Source organism: Stegastes partitus, unplaced genomic scaffold (genome assembly GCF_000690725.1).
Source record: "Stegastes partitus isolate 25-593 unplaced genomic scaffold, Stegastes_partitus-1.0.2 Scaffold453, whole genome shotgun sequence".
NCBI lineage: Eukaryota > Metazoa > Chordata > Actinopteri > Pomacentridae > Stegastes > Stegastes partitus.
In genome coordinates, this window is record NW_007578184.1 from 381949 (window position 1) to 399445 (window position 17497).

A 17497-nucleotide genomic window follows, 5' to 3' on the forward strand; every position below is an offset into this window, starting at 1 on the left:
TAAATGTCTGCTTTTTAGTTAATTAGTTTTTTAACTTTACTTCCAAATAGTGTTTGACATGAAACAAAATGTTATTAACCTCTTCTAAAAATGGTTGCAAGTGCTGGAGCTGCACCTGCTGAATGAAGTGTAATGTCACTGAATTAAACGATACTTGACATCAGTGATTCTGTAATAATCATTTGTTCACCTTGTGTTAGATCGATCCTCACTTTGGCTTGTTGCAGACTACTTCCCGATGATCACAGGCTCTATTCTTCTCTCAAACTGTGAATACATGATAACAAGCACAATAAAACTCCACACAAAACAAGCCGTAAGATGCAATCTCCAGATTTTATTGTTCTGCTGCACAGCTTTTAGTCTCAGTCAGACATGTAGTCAATGCACGCTGTGAGATTTACACCTGTGACTGTGTTTCTTTGGTTTAGGATTTCTTAGGACTTTTCAGTGGTTTGAAATCACAACACATGAAAGCGATCAAGACGGTGGAGAAATGCCTCTTAAAGCTAAATATAGAACACAGGAGTTAAGGAAGTTAAGGAAGTTAAGGAGTGGCACTCACAGTGAGAGAAAGTGAAACCAGGTTGAACAGCTTGTGGCTCAGTTGAGGCAGGACGGCGGGACAGACGGACGTGCTCATGGAAAGGTGACTTCTGTAGTTTAGGACTGCAGTTAAAATGGATGAATTCGTGCATTCATTGTTTTTTGAAGCCAAAGATCTGACAAGCAAAGAGAAGGAGAAGATCAGGAGATACTTCCAGATAAAAAGAGAGTCTGGGGGAGGCGAATGTGGAAACATTGAAAAGGTTGGAAACAACATCTATAAAATCAGCTTCAAGGACAAAGAAGGTAGGTGATGACACTCGAGTGACATAAGTTTTTGTCGAATAGAGTTTGCAGTTGTAGTTTATATGTCGACTGTTTGTGACTTTTGAATTTGCCTTTTTTTTTTTCACAGTTCAGGAAAGGGTTTTACAGAAAAAGCAACACGTCGTGTCTCTTCCTGATGGAGAACAATGTCTGTTAACCGTAACCAGTTCACCAGAGGGTCCTGATCAGCCTTCGACTAGCCAGTTCCAGGTGAGTTTTGTTTCCTTTTACCAGAAGCTTTATTGATTCTGATAAGCACCGCACAAGAATGAAGTTGCCAGACCAGTTTCAGGGGATTCCTGAAAGCTTCCAACAGGAATTTTTTTAACAGGTGTCACACAGCAAAACAAGCAGTGTACAGACGCAAACATTCTTGATGCAAGTTGTTAACAATAATAATAATAATAATAATAATATCTGGTATTTCTCTAGAAAATCCAGAAAAACGATTATTGTTAAATGTGCTACATGGACGAACATGTAGAAAAAGTACCCTGTCTGTCAACATCCAATAATCAAAATGCTGCATATGTTACATGTAGTGTGTCTCCTTTTTTTAATATCTTTTACAACTTATAGGTTATTAAATGTGTGTTTTTTAAGTCTTACCGTAGCATGAGCTCATTCATTTATTTGATTTTTTTTTCTTTAGGCGTGTGCAAAAGGGAACACTAAAGGTCTTGAGAAGATTTTCAAGCCAGACGTTTTTCTCCTGTATTACCTGAGAGACAACCCCAAAGCAAACAAACTATTAATCAAGCAACTTGAAATAATCGGCTGCACAGTGGACTTAGATTTTGATGAAGAGGAGGCAGTGGTGAGGGGGGATATTGAGAAGGGGCCTGGAGGGGCTTCTGGTGGTGCTGCAGAGAAATGGGAACTACAGGTTGATCAGGTCTTTATCAATCTCACTGACCGCTACCTCTGCCATCATGTCTTTGATCAAAAAGAAATCAAAATGCTGCTGCAGGACTCTTCCTTTGCAAATGATGACATAATAGTGTACAAGGAGAGTGGTTATGCTGTTGTTGTGGGAGAGGTTAATGATGTGAATGAGAAGATTGCAGCTCTGGAAAAAAACCTGCCGAGCCGGAAGACCGTACCATTTGTGGAGAAGCAGTTCAAACTGGTAGAAGAAGAGTTTGATCGAGAAACACGTGCACGTTTTCCAGAAGTTAAAATCCTCAAAGGAAGTGAGGCGATCATCTTGGAAGGCCCTGATGAGGAGGTGCAGTCAGCAGCTGCAAAACTGGACGAACTGATCAAGAAGATAAAAGAAAAGAGAGTTCAGCTCTCTACACCTTTATTAACGTTCCTCACATCCAGCGGTGCCATCGCCAAGTACCGGACTCGCTTCCAGCAGAGCCTCAGAAATCCTGTTTCCATAGATGTGGGAGTCCAACTGGTTCTGTCCAGTTTGTCCTCTGATGCCCTGGATGAGGCTGAAGCAGCACTGTCGAGGGACCTGAGTGTAGTCACTGTACAGCTGCAGGGTGCTGCAGCTGTACCTCCAGATCTAGACAGAGTGAAAGAAATCCTGAACAAAGCTAAGAATGATGCAAACAGCAGCGAGCTCAGAGTGGACGTCAGCTTCATCCCAGGACCCAGTGGCACCACTAAAGTACGACTGGTGGGCTACAGTGAGATTGTGAACCAGCTTAAAGAGGTTCTTCATGACTACCAAGTGAATCACGGTGCAACTCAAGAAGTGCTGAACCTTCCAAATCCTGAACTGGTCGACTGTTTTGATAAAATTTTAGACCTGATTGGCATGAAACGGACTAAAGTGACCTTAACAGCGTCACAGTTTCCAAATCCTTGTGTGCTCTTGTCTGGTCCCCGTTGTCATGTTCAGGAAGCCAAGCAGGCCCTAACGGCTGCTTTAGCCAGTCTGACATACAGTACTTTAACTCTAGATGGACCGGGGCCTCAGCGATATTTCCAAACAGATGGAAAAGTGAGCAAAGAGCTGGTAGAGAGCTCCTGTCAGGTCATCATCAGGGAAAAGCAAAGTGTTCACTCACCAAATGTAGTACCCCGACCACGAAGCATCAGCAACACCCCCAGCATCGCACTGTCCACAGGCCTCTCCAGCACTGCCAGCACCTCTGTGGTCAACAAACCAGGCATAAAGCTCATACCTGGCAGCTTAGAAGATGAGCAGGTTTGAACATTTATATTCTGTTCAACTATTCATAATCTAATCGTAAAACAAGCAAAACTCACCCTCATGTTATTTCACATCATGTCCACAGGTGAATGTGTTGGTGGTCCCCATGCTGGGAAAGCAGCTGAGGTCTACAAAAGTGGGTTCATCTCTATGGACTAAAGCTGGGGACAAACTCAAGTCAAACTTTGACTCGGCAGCAGCAAACTGTGTCGTCGCCCCTGGTGATGTTCTGCAGGTTGACGGGCCTCCGTCTCTCGGCTGCTCCAAGATCTTCTTCATCGAGTGCCTGCCTTGGGATGGAGTCAGAGGAAAGAGCGCGCAGGTGAAGTTAAATTAGAAAAAAACATTAGATTAGCTCATGAAATAATTGTAATGCAATGCAAAGATGGACTTTATAAAATAATGTAAGAAAATGTGTGACTTCTGGTTTGTAGGCTCTCAGTAATGGCCTGAAGACATGTTTGGACATCTGTGCACAGAAGCGCTTTAGTTCCGTGGCCTTGCCAGTCATCGGACCTGGAATTGTGCTAAAATTCCCGCTGAGGGAAGCTGTTCAGGTGTTGACCAACAGCGTTTGCCAGTTTGGATTATCTGCATCCGCTGGGTCCATCTCCAACATCCACATCGTCATTAAAACCGGCTATCCTGACTCAGAGGAGGTGACTGTCAACACTTACCATAACTGGTCAGTAAATGCAAGCATGTAGTCTTTTCTGTGTAATGTTGGTATTTTTATATTTGTCTTTGCAGTGCTACCACAGGGTCTTCAAACAACTCAGCTCAAACATGAACCAGGGAGGCCAAGGTAAACCACAGAGCCACTCAGACTGCTTTCATTAACGGACCGAACACCACACAAATATAAATTTTGTTGTGACGTTCTTTCTCTTAGCAATCTTCAGACCCCTCACCAGTGACCTCGATGACGTCACCATGACCATGGGGGGCGGCGTTAAGCTACAGTTGGTGTTTGGTGACATCACCAATGAGACGACGGATGTTGTGGTGAACTCGACCGACTTCACAAATTTTGATTGCGGTAAGGAAGAGCTGAGAAGGCAAACAACGGTTGGATGGAAGATCATGTTAGAACTGTAAAGTTAGTCAGTTAAATGTTCATGATTTCGGTTTAAAGTGAAATTGAGTCAACAAGTATGAGACATATTTCCATGAAATTAGGCTCAGATATTAACAGTGGATCCTAATTACGTTCATGATCCCCTGACTTGACATTTAGCACCACGAGAGGGTCACTTATTGAGGATAAATCTCAGCATCTGCTTGATAAATAAACACACATTGCCGTGGTCCCCACAAAATAAAATGTAAAGCCAGTCTCTTATTTTTCTACTAATTCCTCCATCAAGTGAATTTCAATGCATCTAAATACCTGCAAAAAGTTCCATTCTGTGAGACGTATTTTAGATTTAGCAACATGACAAAATGTTGACAAGCCATACTAAGAATAAGTTCCGCCTTACAGTAGGTCAGAACAGTTATTCACATTAAAACTGCAATTTGAAATACTGCAATTAGCAAATGACAAAGATCATTTAGATGTATCCTGTGTGTGTTTGCTTACTGAGCAGCTCAAACCTGGAATAGCCTGCAGAACTATCGATCTACTTTTCTTCCTTTGGGCAATTTAAAGTTTTTATTTAATCTTGTTTTATCTCCAGCTGTTTGTACATTAGCTGATGTTTTTGCTTTCAGATTTTAAATGCTCTAATTATGCTCAATAGTTTTAATGTTTGACTATTTTTGTCTTTTATTTGTTGTATTGTCATTGCTTTTCAAGTTTTTAAATCTACTCTGTGGTAAATACAGAACTGATGACTTTAAAAAAATGATATTGCAATATCTTTCAGAAAAATCACAATTACATAATTTCCCCAAATTGTTCAGTCCAGAGCAGAACATATTTAGGTGATTTATTAAAAAGTAGAAGCTATTTAGGAATCAGAAGGGCCAACTGCAGCCAAGAAAGCACAAGTGTAGGAAATGACAACCCGGCAGAGAACAAAGACTAAATGGCATAAATCTGGAAATGACAAAGCTGCTGATAGGGAAATGGGAACATGTGAGGTGAGGTGAGTCATGTGTCTGGAAGCAGGAAGACAGAATGAGGACATCTAGTGGGTAGATGGAGTATCTCCACAACTATTCAATGAAGTTACTGCAACAATACAAGAATGAATGGGAGTGAATTTTGTCCCATAACTCTACATCTAGTGCCAAAAGCAGAGCAAAATATATAAACATCTTTAGTACAAAATGTTTTGTTTATATCAACCACACCGAAGTCTGAGTGTTGCATATGTTTATTCCACAGATGGCGTCTGCAAAGACATTTTAACTGTAGCTGGACCAGAGGTGCAGGCTTTGCTGGAGGAAGGTGAGAAAACAGGAAGACACACACACACACACACACACACACACACACACACAAGCTTTTTACTCATGTTTCTTGTGTCTTTCTGTGAGCAGCAAATGTGAGCCGAGGAGAGTTTTTCGTTTCTGAGCCTGGACAGTTCCACTGCAAATCCATTTTCCATGTGTGCGGAGAAAAGGATGCACAAGTTATTGAAGAACTTGTCTGTAGCATCATTGAGACCTGTGAACTGTCTGGATTCCAGTCTGTTGCAATTCCAGCCATCTGTGCCGGTAGGTATATTATATAAGACCTGCTATGTAGACAAAAACCAACACACCTGGTGTGATTTTTGTGTGTGTTTTAATTCTGATGGTAATGAAATGAAACTGTGCAGGGACTGGTCAGTTGGACCCTGGCGTCGTGGCGGGTGCCATCCTCCGAGGGATCAACGTTTCCACATCCTCTGGCCATCTTCAAAGCCTCACTGACATCCGCCTCGTCCTGATTAAGATCAATGTCTTCTTGGCGTTTAAAGAGGAAGCAATGCAGATGTTCTCCACTGCCGTGCACAACAAAGGTGGCAGGAATTTTCACAAATAGCCTTGTTCTTGTATGGTTATTTCAGAATTGAAGCTTATTTTATTGGGAGTTTTCACTGATTTATTTTACTTGCTTTCCAGCATCATCGCCGTGGTTGCGTTCGTTGCCTCCGTTGCCTCCCAAACCACAGCCACAACCGTCCGTGACAGCAGACCTAAGCATGCTCCATACCAGCTCTGCAAGTCAGCAGTCCGTCTTCCAGTTCCTGGGTCTTAGCAAAAAGGAAGTCGATGATGCCATGGAGAAGCTGAAGAACCAGTACCAGGCGCAGTGCCTCACTCAAGTCTTCAAAAAGGAGGAGCTGCTCAACCTCACCCATGAAGACATGCAGGACCTGATGCACCTGTTGGAGACCGAGGGTCTGCACGCAAAAATGGACTCGCATGGCAGTTTGACAGTGAGCGGGCTGAAAGACGGGGTCAGCCAGGTGATGCAGATGATTAATGGGGCTGTGAAAAGCAACCTCGAGAGGAAGATGACAGTCAAGACAGAGGAGGATTTGTACAGCCGAGTGGCCTGGTGCATCCTGGGACAAAGTGGCAACTGGGAAAGAGTCCCCAAAACAGCCAATCGCCGCCTGGAAAATAAGGATGTAGCGGCAGGAATAGTGGACACACAGGGGATCTTGTGGAGGGTGAATCTACTGACAATGGAAGCCACAACATCGGTTGGACAGAAGACGAAGCTGAAACGACTGGAGAATCTGGGAGGTGAGAAGATGATTCACAGTGATGCTACACAAACAGCCAAAGAGGTTTTGGGGCCAATATTGATGCTTGAGAATTTAAAAAAAAAAAAGAAAAAAAGACTGTATTGTGATTTTGAATGCAATGATAATGTGGTAAAGAATAAAAGTCATGTTAGCAAACGTTTTTAAACACTAAAGCTCACCTCACAGTCCATTTAGTAGCAGCAGAGAGTGCCCTCATTTGTCATGGAGATGCAGATGTTCCATGAACAAATAAGTGGATTTTTATTTTTTTTAAATCTCACTCAGTACCAAACCCAAAGCTACTGCATGGAATATTTGCAGCATGTCATCAAATAAAGCTGGGTCCTACTGTGGCTTTCTTTATTATACATGAGGCCTTGTTGCCTTTCTTGACCAAATGAAATAAGACAAATGGCTTGTTTTTCTATCCTCAGACTTTACTCTCCCTCTGTACTGGGACAGCATGACCGCCGACGAGGGCATGAAGGTGGTCACACTGGACCCTTCCACTGCAGAGTACCGCACAGTAAAGGAGGCCTTCAAAAGAACTGTCACCCAGGCTGTCATGAAGGTGGGTGGCTTTCCATGGAGCATACACTGGATTTACCTGCACAATGGCACCGTCCATTTTCCATTTACACCACGTTTGTCTTACTACATGTATCACAATTTGTGGTTCTTCTCTGAGCTCAAATCTGAACACACAGACATAATGAATTTATTGTGAGTTATTGGGCATGCCATAATCTCCAAGGGCCATAAACATTAAAAAAAGAGGAGCATGTACAAAGCCACTCATCAGGTGCTTGTAACACAGTCCTGAGATCCCTGCCCCCAGAAAGTTTTATCACCAAATAACAGTTTGATACATTCCTCTCCGTGCTGTTTTATAACCATTCCCACCTCGAGGCATGTGAGTCTTGGGTTGTTAACGGGCCATTAGCCTGCTGGGACTTTCCATGAGTAAGTTAGAACCGAGGAAACCTCTTGGATGAGAGGTGAAATGTTTTTAAGAATCAAAAAGAAAAGTTCAGTTGCCATCAAGTGAAGCACTTCTGCCTCTATGACAACATGATGCTTCCTGTATAATAGAAATGGATAAACCTGTCTCCAGGTGTAATGAAAGCAATCCACTTCAAATAAGTCTAGACTGTCATACTCTTCTGCTGGAAGTTTGGCAGCTCACTGTTTTCTTGGTGTGTCGTGTTAGATTGAGCGTTTGCAGAACGTTCATCTGCGTCGCACTTATGAAGCACAGAAGAAGCATATTGCCGATAAGAACGGAGACGAGGGCGGAGCAGGTGAAATGCTTCTGTACCACGGCACCACCAAGGACAACTGCGACTCCATCATGAAAACTGGGTTCAACAGGAGCTTCGCTGGACAAAATGGTAATGATGTTTTGATGCAGTCCCATAACTACTGATGAAAATACTGCATCTGTGGTGTTTATTTGAAACACGCCACTGCTGCTTTTTCAGAAAGTGGTGAAAAGAGTTAAAAGTTTATGCCATTAGCTTCAACACTTGGATCAAACAGCCAGACGAGGACCTAAAACTCTGTTTTTCTTATTTTCAGCAACCCATTTTGGTCACGGAACCTACTTTGCCGCAAACGCCAACTACTCAGCTCAACACACCTACTCCAGGCCAGCAGACGATGGTTCTCAGTTAATGTTCGTGGCTCGAGTGCTGACAGGCGTCTACACTCAGGGCCACAAGGACATGAAGGTGCCTCCACCGCGAAACAGCCAGGTCCCTCATGACCGCTACGACAGCCTGGTGAATGCAACCAACAACCCATCTATATTTGTTGTGTTCCATGATAACCAAGCTTACCCAGACTACCTCATCACCTTCAAGTGACAGTGAGGGGTCCATGATGAAAGTAACGCTCTGAGCAAGTCTGTCCAATGACAGAGTTTTGATTCTTTGATGTTTACTTAAAATGTAATTATATATAGATATTTACATGTATGAAGCAGTATTTTTCCAAATGAAATTGAACTTGAAATGAGAACACTACGACGATTACAACAATCTATGTTTTATGTTCTTGTGAAGAAGAACGGGTTAATTAAAATCATGAAGGTTTTATGCACAAACGTAACTGTAGCTGCTTGAGGACCTGCTGGGATGAGAGTCTTTCACTGATGCACTTTGTCTCTGACTTCTGTGGCACTGCCTTTTTAATAAGTGATGTATGATATTGAGTTTGTCTGGGAAGCCATGAACAAGTCTGAGCATAAATAAAGTTTGTTCAATCATTGATGGTGTCGCTGTGAAGTGGAAGACGGGGTTTCTAATGAGGGAAACGGGGCAAGATGACATCTGAATATCATCACAGACTACATGCACAGTTTGAAGACATGTCATAAAACCATGCAGTTGTTAATCCTTTATTCGGTTGATATTTGCATTTATTCTTGCACAAAGCTGGAAAAAACACTTAAAGAAACACTGACACTTTAACTGAATATCCGCTGCATTGTAGGAGTCAATGTCAAAAACAGCTGAAGTGTCAAAGTTAAAGTTGGATTAATCTGTATTGAGCATAAACTATTTCAAAAGCGAGAGTCGCTCATATCCTCAGAGAATAATCACTCAACTCTGTAGATCTACTGAGCTTTTTTTTTTTAGCAACCTTTAGCCTGTTGTTTTGGTTTTATGGCACACTTTCATAATTTGGGTCAGTCATTTTCGGGAAACATATCTCATAACTCCATTGTGCCAGCTGAGATAAAGTAAGAAATTAGCCGTGGACTATAACCAAACACGAGAAAATTGGACACTGGATGATAAAGTTTCCCTGCGATAACACATCAAGGCTGGAGGTGTGGTTCTTTTGGCTATTCTGGCTCCTAGTTGCCAATAATTGATGAACTAATGCAGCTTTAAAATTAAAATGCTCTCAACTTTTGAGCTTAAAAGTGTTATTCTTCTTTATGAAAACTATAAAATTTTCTGAGATCTTTCTTCATGAACTTGCCTCCCCTAAATATATCAGCTCTGCAGCATTTTAAAACTATCACCATTGTTATTGTAAATGCTAAAGCTACTGTATAACCTACAGCTACAGAAGTGTGTTATAGGCCCATATTCAGGCTGAAGTGTAGCTGAAGCTGCTGGACGTCAGTGATCCTTCAGGACCTTCAGGCATTGACCGTGACCGTCGCCTGGCCGTGGACCTGCCTGAGAGCAGGACAGTCCAGAGTAGCGATCACCCTGGTCTTTCCAGCCCGGTGCGGGGTGAAGAACTCGGTCCAGGTCAGAGAGGAGCCTGCTGGGATCAGACTGAAAGCAGCAGAGTTTCAGTTACATCATGATCAAACACATGACAAATACTGGATCAAGAAGCAGTAATACTACACAATAAAGACTCAAAGTACATGATTACTAATGTATGAATCATTAACTCACTATCTAGTTAAATGTCCTAACATTAGCAACAAAGGGAATTTCATCCAAATGTAAAAAAGGATTTGTTAATAGAAAGCAACAGCAATTTATAGCTCAGCCTGTTTTGAATAATATATTAAACGATGGAGTCATTCATTATTTTTGCAGGTGTTTCCTAATATTACTGTAAAGTGGCACCTGAGAAACTCACATCAAACATGGCGATTTTATTGTTTTTATCATGTAATGTTAATATCTAAACAGACATTCTGATGATGATGTTGATAAATTATCTGCAGCCTATAACAGAAAATGTGCCTAAACCCACATGCCAACACTTAAAAGAAACCCTGAGCCATATATAAAATCATCTTTAACTTAGACAGATCTAATAGTTGTTGGTGAAAATGACAAAATAATCTACTTTTTAAACATGCCCAAACCTTTATATTATTATATGTTACACAAACACACCTGTTATTATCTTCTGCGTGGAGCTCACCTGTAATATTTCAGCTTGGGCATCATGACTCCAGGCCCTTCCATGCGAATGTAGACGCCCTCAAGGTTGAAGGTGAAGGGGTTTGTAAACTCCACGGTCGCCATCATCTCTTCACTCACTTTGCCTCCGCCAGTCACCTGACGTACACATAAAACACACAACAACAACCTCACAAGTTTAACTTTTAGAGCTTTTTCTTCATGAACAACTGTGTGCTAGACAGTGCACAAGATGGAATGTTTTAAAGTGGATTTTTTTTTTTTAAACATTTAATACCATTTAGGATGTGTATCAAATAACTGATGTTAACAAATAAATAAAATAAAAAAATCCTTTCAGACCTCAACGATCAGTTTGGGATTGCGCAGGGTGACGACTTTCATCGCTGTGACGATCTGGCCGGTCTCTTGGATCTTCCCGGTGGCAATAAAGTGGAGGTTGGCTTGTTCCACCAGACGCTTCATGTAGCTCTTTGACTCCACCATCACCATCTCCTTAACAGCTGTAAAACACAAACAAACATCCCTCCAGTGACTCTGAGCTCTTTCATTTTCATGTGTTTTTCTTCACAGGAGACATCTGCAGGGAATTCAGAGTTGAAATAGTTCATTTCTGGTGGCCTTCTCTCCCTGCTCCACTCTTTACTCACTTTTTTGGGGGCCGACAGTCACTGTGGGGGTCCTGAACAGGAACTCGGCGCTGGTGACTCCGGTGTAATACACCACGCTCCCGCTGATGTAGACGTCCACGGTACGGCGCTGGTCGCTGCGGTTTATGAACTCCAGGCTCAGCTCGAAGTCATCGCCCACGCTGATCTCCAGGGTTGGCAGGACCAGGTCGACGTCCGCCACAGGAGGGTCGGACTTCTCTCGTTTACAGCCGTATTCCTCCGCTTTCTCCAGGACAGTCCGCTCCTCTGTACTGCCTGGATTGAAACATATTTCTGTCAGCCTATTTGCAGATGTTGGGACTGTTTCTTTACTTCAGGTGAAGGTATCCTCTGTCTCCTGGTAACAAATCGTTGCCAAAGTTGTGGTAAATGCACCACTAGAATTTAAAGACCAAGCATTCTTGTTCAAAGCATCAGCTATGGATAAATCAAAGCCAGAACAAAGCCAAACAGATGCTTTTCAAACCACAAGTCGTCCAAATCCTCACCCTGTCTAATCTGGCAGCCATAGTGGGGCACGTGGTAATTCAGTGCCAGAAAACAGTCAGACGTCCTCATATAATTTGCCACTTCAGTTTTGCCCAAAATCAAAACAAAATACTAATTTAGAGACTGACTGAGCAAGGTAATCCATCAAAGCCATCACAAAGCCTTTTAGTGTGTTTCTGCTAAAGTGTCTCAGTCTTTGTTTTCATTCTGACATTGTGTCAAGGTAACTGTATTCACGTTCGTACACTTTAGGCATTGCAGTTATGATGGCAGATTAATTTAAAAAATACTCTTCTTAAATGAATAGCGGCAGAATTTGAAACACACCAGTCTGTCTCTCAAATCCGAAGCTGAGGCTGCAGCAGTGGAAACGGCTCTGCTGCTTCTTAAAACACTGAGATTTGTGTGGCAGTTGTTGAAGTCACCGACCTTCAGAAAACTTGTACTGATCGGTGATGTCGCGTCGGGTCACGTCTCCTGGAGTTTTGGTCAGGACCATGCGGCCGACATGAGTGCGGTTCACTTTGACCGGCTCCATGGTGCCGTCTTTACTCCGGGAATAGAACACCACATCGCTGTTGACCTGCGGGGAGGAAGACGGAGATGCTGCAAAAAAAAATACTGGGCTGGTGGTTGGGAGCAAAACAGGACAACAGTGGAAGCTGATAAAGACGCAAGTGAAAATCAAGTATTGTTCATATGTGGTTTATTTTAATGTGGAAGACACATCATGAGCAAAATAATCAGTTAATCGCCACGTCTGAGCATTTCCACCCTGAAACTGTAGTATACCAATGCCAGGCCTCAAAAACACTGATTTCCTGGGTTTCATATGCAAGAAACCCAAGGAACAGCTTGCATTGTAGAGCTCTCTGTATCACTAATCTTCTTTTGTAAGTTGTAAGTTAGCGGGTGTACACAAGCTGCCGTTAGTGGTGTGGGTAGAGAAAGAGGAAGAGACATCACGGATCTGCAAGTTCTGGAGGAAGCAGCGCATTTTGGAATCATATCTGAGCAATTTTATTGGTAGGAAATCTAACTATATAACTTTGAGGTTTAAATCATGACTGGAGGAAAACTTTAAACACAATCACTTTCTCAGTAATTCAAGAAAAACGTAGGAAACATGTTTAAAGGAACCACCTACCTCAGCAAACACAAAGGCAGCATCAAATGGGAAGCAAATCTGTCCATGTTTGATGGCCTGGACTGATGCAGGTCCACATCTGTACATTCCTTCATAACAATAATGGAGAGAGAAATGAAATAATACAGTATCTACTTAAACCTAGAAAAGAATGGTTCCCTAATTTGCATTGTAGATATTTATTTTAAAAAAATACATATGAAAACATGTTTGTTTTTTTTTTACCATCACTCGTCTCCTGTGGTGTTGCATCCACAACCTGCCAGCCTCCAAAACCAGGAGGGAGGTCAGGTCTGGACATGTAGCACTCATTCCAGCAGTGATAGTTCCTGGCAAAATATTTTAAACATGATGAGACAATACAATAAAAAAAATAATTAAAAAAATCTCATATTGTATATTGCTGCCACACTTTGGTATGGATTTTGAGCTTGAAACATTCACATGCAAAACAAAAAAAGCTATGAAACACTAAAGAGAAAAGGAAAACAGAGACAACATACTATGACTCTTAAATGATGCACTAAATGTAGGATGTGGTACCAGATAGAGTCCCTGGTGCGGTTTCGGTCAATCCTGCCATTCTCATCCAAGATTATGTCAGTCTTCAGGTTTCCGTCGTTGTCGTGAGCGGAGTAGAAGTTGGTGACGACCCGGGATGGGATGCCCAGACAGCGCAGGACTAGAACACAGAGACAGAACGTATAACGACATGCAAGGAGGAGAACCGATGAGTTAATCGATCAGAACAGAAGCTTCTCAACTGAGCCAGAAAAGGGTTGAAAGATTTTTAAAAATGTGCCTCTGCCCTTCTGTTCTTAGCTCTTCAAGTCTAGGAGTGAAATGAAGTAAACTACTTTGGTGTTACAGATAATGTAGGCATTTAAGGCTTAGGCTGCATGAATAACTGCTTAGTTACAGCACCCTGGTTGCCTTTTCCTTTCACCTTATGACTTCTTGTTTTCATCTTTCTTCAACATTATCACCCTTCCCACAAAGGTCTGAAGCTAAAAACAACTAGTGAGAGTTAAGAAGAAGTGATACAACGTTTTTGAACTACTTAGACCCAGTCAAGCTCTCACAGGTGTTGAAGACAGCGGCGTAGACCCAGCACTGAGCGTAGCAGACGGGCAGCTTGCTGCTGGCGTAGCTGAGCAGGATGTCTGTGCTGCCGGTCCAGGAAGTGGGCGCCACTCCGTAGGTGTAGTCACCGCTCCAGTTCCCCACCAACACGCCCTCGTCGTCACGAGAGTTCAGCTGGATAGATAAACACCAGATGTTAGATGTGTATTGCTCTGATTAAAGACGGCGAAGTGGAATACGACTATCGTAAGCATTTGTGGATTGTCGTAGGACACCGAGGATGTTTTGTTCTCACCATAGCAGATGCCTTTCTGGTCACCTTGATGGGGTCTCCTCTGTTGGTGATGGGCATCTCACATCTGTCCATGATGTACAGACAGGCATCCAGGACTCCATAGTTAAACTAGGAGGGGGAGAAAAAAAAGGTTTAGTCACAAGATTTAATTGATAGATAAGTCTTGGACGGCCTCAATCTGTTTGTCTCCTACCTGTCCATAGTTCCAGTCTCTCTCAGCGACGTCGTCAAAGGCGCCATGATAGATGATCCCCATCTCGGTCATCACACACTCCTGCCTCTCTTTCTCATCATCCAGAAACACAGCATCAGCTGAGGGAAGACGACAAAGTGAGACGACAGCCAAAACATCATGTTCCAACAAGGCACCAAACTGTATGTTTATGGGATCTACACAAACCTGCCGCCCAGGGATTGAAGAGGATGTAGAGGTCTCTGCTGTTGTCCCGCCTGGTCCTGCGGATGCCGTGAGGCGTCAGCACGGCGACGTACATGTGGTACTTGCCCACAATGCAGTTTGCATCTGGGGTGATGGCCATGGTGACCATGTTTTCAGAGGTCTTAGTGATGCGGCCTTCCCAGGTGCTCTGACGCTCCTTTGTGGGGAACACAGGGATGTAGGTGCCCTTGCTGTACTGAGGGCTGGAACCTGAGCAGGAAGAAGATAAATGGAAATACTGGAAATACTGCAGAGTTTGCTGGCATTGGATTGTATAGTGCTACTTTAAAATGTATTCACTGTCTGATCCCAACGCCTTCATCACAACCAGTTTTGGCCTCTGCAGAATCAAGCGTACTCAAATAAACTGCAGTCTTGTGGCTCACCGATGATAAACTCCACAGCGAACTTGTCCTCGGCAGGTTTGTAGGGACGATTGAAAGTGATCTTGACCTGGAACTCTTGCCCTCGGCGGACAACGAGATAGTCGGAGTTAAACAGCATGGTGTGGTGACTTATCTTGTTGCTTTCATCCGGCCTCTTCATCATGTCCACGTCCCAGATGTCCAGATACTCTGAATGGACGGAGAAAGACGGGGATAGAAATCAGAGTTTGTCATTGTATCTTCACACTGTGTTTTTTATCCTGCTGTAAGATCACAGTGCCAATTACTGTTGAATTAAGTAATGTAACAAAACAGGGAAAATCTGTAAAACACCAGTAAATATCCAATAAATTACAGCTCAAATTGCTTAAAAATGCTTTTTTACATTGCAAGGTTTCAATTAGATTTTTTATGAACACAATTTGGGGTCTCATCAAAAACATTAGTGGTGTGTAAGCAGGAAAACATGGTACACAATTCATTTGTGGTTGTTGGAATTCCAGTCACTGTATTCATACATTCCTGCAACATCTGGATATCTTTCAGCGCGCAGCTCTTTGACTAAAGTCCAGCCTGCAGAGTAGTGACAGGCTGCAGGAAGGGAGCACAGTTTATCCTGTTTGGACGTCATTCACATGTCAGTCGTGTGCAAAGTTTACTGGAAGCTGTGTGACTGATAGGAGAAGGACTTTATCTTCTCCAACCGGGACTCACTGTCACATCTGTTTTCTGAAACAAACTTTTACATTTTTCTTTTATACATGTGATGTAGACACATTTCAATGCACATATATTTTCATACATCATCTTTTTCTAAGGGTTGAAGCAGAATAACAAACAAATGCACACAGATGCTGTAACACGCCTTCCTCACCAGTCAGAGGCGGAAATCCTCTCGGGCCTGGTACACCAAAGTACTCAACCTCAGGGACGTCCGTTGAGCTTGAGTTGGAGCTGTCGATTGGGACTGTGCTGCGACCACGGTTTGTCATCTTGGGACGAGGTCCGGTGGGAGCAGGGGGAGCAGGAGAAGGAGTCGGGGTGGCACCTTGATCCGACATGTTGGTGATAGCTCAGGGTGAGCGATTCCTTCAGGACTAGGGAAGGAGAAAGGATAAATGTGTAAAATATTTCAATATCAGCTCCATAATGTCTGAACTGTTATCAGCATAAGACATAATTCATGCAGCCAAAATGAAATGCTATGGTGATTGTTTCTAGCAAAATGCAACCTTGATTTTCGTGCCCTGTTTGTGCTGTTGTAATTCATTTGTTCAGCTTTGAATGATCCCATCATACAGAGTAGGAGTCTGAGTGTGCGAGACTGTGTCTTTGTCCTTTAATTAAAAAAGAAAAGGTTTTAAAAATGAAAGTGTACAAGAGTATTAAATTAAAAGTTTATGAGTGACAAAACCTCCCACATGTTGTGACAAACAAGTTCCTCTTATATTACAAGTGGTTTCGTATGTGTGTCTGTGGGTTGGGTGAAGGGGAGTTAACAGTCACTCCCCTTCCTGTAGGCAGCTGGTAAAGAAACACACACATAGTGTTTGGTGACTTATTTTCACTTCACAAATATTGTGTGTTTTTGTGGTTGCAAAGAGAGGAACATACAAACACTACATGAGAAAAAGTGTCATTGCAATTGTAACTATGTTTACTGTGCAGATTTTGTAGACATGCTATTACACACAAGCTATATTTTATAAAATAAGATGCATTGTTTTCCATTACAGAGGCCAGCAACATTGAATTTCCTTACAGAAAACAAATGTGTCCAATATTCAAATTGAAGATCAGGCCCAAACACATTCACATGATTCTGTATAGCACAGTTGGTTAGCATAGCTGCAAGATTGGTAGTTACGTTTCTGCGATTTCAGTTAAATGCTTGCACAAACTCTGTTCAGGTGGAAAACACTCGAGGGTGCTCAAAATAGTTTTCTCCTATTGAGGATGGCGGAAATATCAATATCAGGTCGGAAGGTATGAATCAGGATGTGGTTAACATAAAAATAAACGTGTATTTTTAATTTAACTGTCACAGGAAAGCATTTCACATTTCACTGACTGCAAATGCAGATGGGCGTGGACTGAAGCACGGGGCTACGTCCACATGGGGCTGTCTCCGTTGCGAATTCTTTTGGTGCGTTTGGCTCAGCAATAAATAACAAATGCTAGTGTGAGTGGGTGTGGCCTGAACAACAAGCCACACCTCTGTCCAGCCCACATATGGAGGCCACGCCCACTACCACTGACAGGTGTCTCTGTGGCGCAATCGGTTAGCGCGTTCGGCTGTTAACCGAAAGGTTGGTGGTTCGAGCCCACCCAGGGACGTTTTGTGCGTAAAACAGCAGTT

The 17497-nt window shown here is 42.7% G+C and overlaps 2 protein-coding genes and 1 non-coding gene across 4 annotated transcripts in view; 2 read left to right on the plus strand and 1 right to left on the minus strand.

Annotated features, from left to right (window-relative positions):
- The first annotated feature begins 613 nt into the window (after window positions 1-613).
- parp142.2 (poly(ADP-ribose) polymerase family member 14-related sequence 2.2) lies at window positions 614-8997 on the plus strand. The gene is made up of 14 exons (XM_008286398.1): window positions 614-852; window positions 962-1083; window positions 1526-3037; window positions 3129-3365; window positions 3478-3702; window positions 3794-3848; window positions 3936-4082; window positions 5376-5438; window positions 5531-5707; window positions 5812-5994; window positions 6098-6727; window positions 7164-7300; window positions 7940-8120; window positions 8308-8997. Exons 1-14 carry the CDS (start codon window positions 681-683, stop codon window positions 8592-8594), a joined length of 4128 nt encoding a protein of 1375 aa, XP_008284620.1. The 5' UTR covers window positions 614-680; the 3' UTR covers window positions 8595-8997.
- Window positions 8998-9111: 114 nt separating this feature from the next.
- Window positions 9112-17497, minus strand: part of f13a1b (coagulation factor XIII, A1 polypeptide b) — an 11350-nt gene continuing 2964 nt past the window's right edge. The window contains exons 2-15 of one of the 2 annotated variants that reach the window (XM_008286396.1): window positions 16013-16235; window positions 15139-15327; window positions 14714-14962; window positions 14507-14625; window positions 14314-14421; window positions 14018-14192; window positions 13479-13617; window positions 13161-13264; window positions 12936-13024; window positions 12218-12371; window positions 11279-11554; window positions 10971-11131; window positions 10630-10766; window positions 9112-10022 (exon numbers count right to left, since the gene is read on the minus strand). In XM_008286396.1, coding sequence (XP_008284618.1) covers window positions 9881-10022; window positions 10630-10766; window positions 10971-11131; window positions 11279-11554; window positions 12218-12371; window positions 12936-13024; window positions 13161-13264; window positions 13479-13617; window positions 14018-14192; window positions 14314-14421; window positions 14507-14625; window positions 14714-14962; window positions 15139-15327; window positions 16013-16199 — 2229 coding nt within the window. In that variant the 5' untranslated portion in view covers window positions 16200-16235 and the 3' untranslated portion in view covers window positions 9112-9880. Of the gene's footprint in view, window positions 10023-10629; window positions 10767-10964; window positions 11132-11278; window positions 11555-12217; window positions 12372-12935; window positions 13025-13160; window positions 13265-13478; window positions 13618-14017; window positions 14193-14313; window positions 14422-14506; window positions 14626-14713; window positions 14963-15138; window positions 15328-16012; window positions 16236-17497 lie in introns of those variants that run through there. The other variant, XM_008286397.1, reaches the window with a different exon arrangement.
- trnan-guu (transfer RNA asparagine (anticodon GUU)) lies at window positions 17402-17475 on the plus strand. The gene has a single exon. It is a non-coding gene; the product is annotated as a tRNA-Asn (tRNA).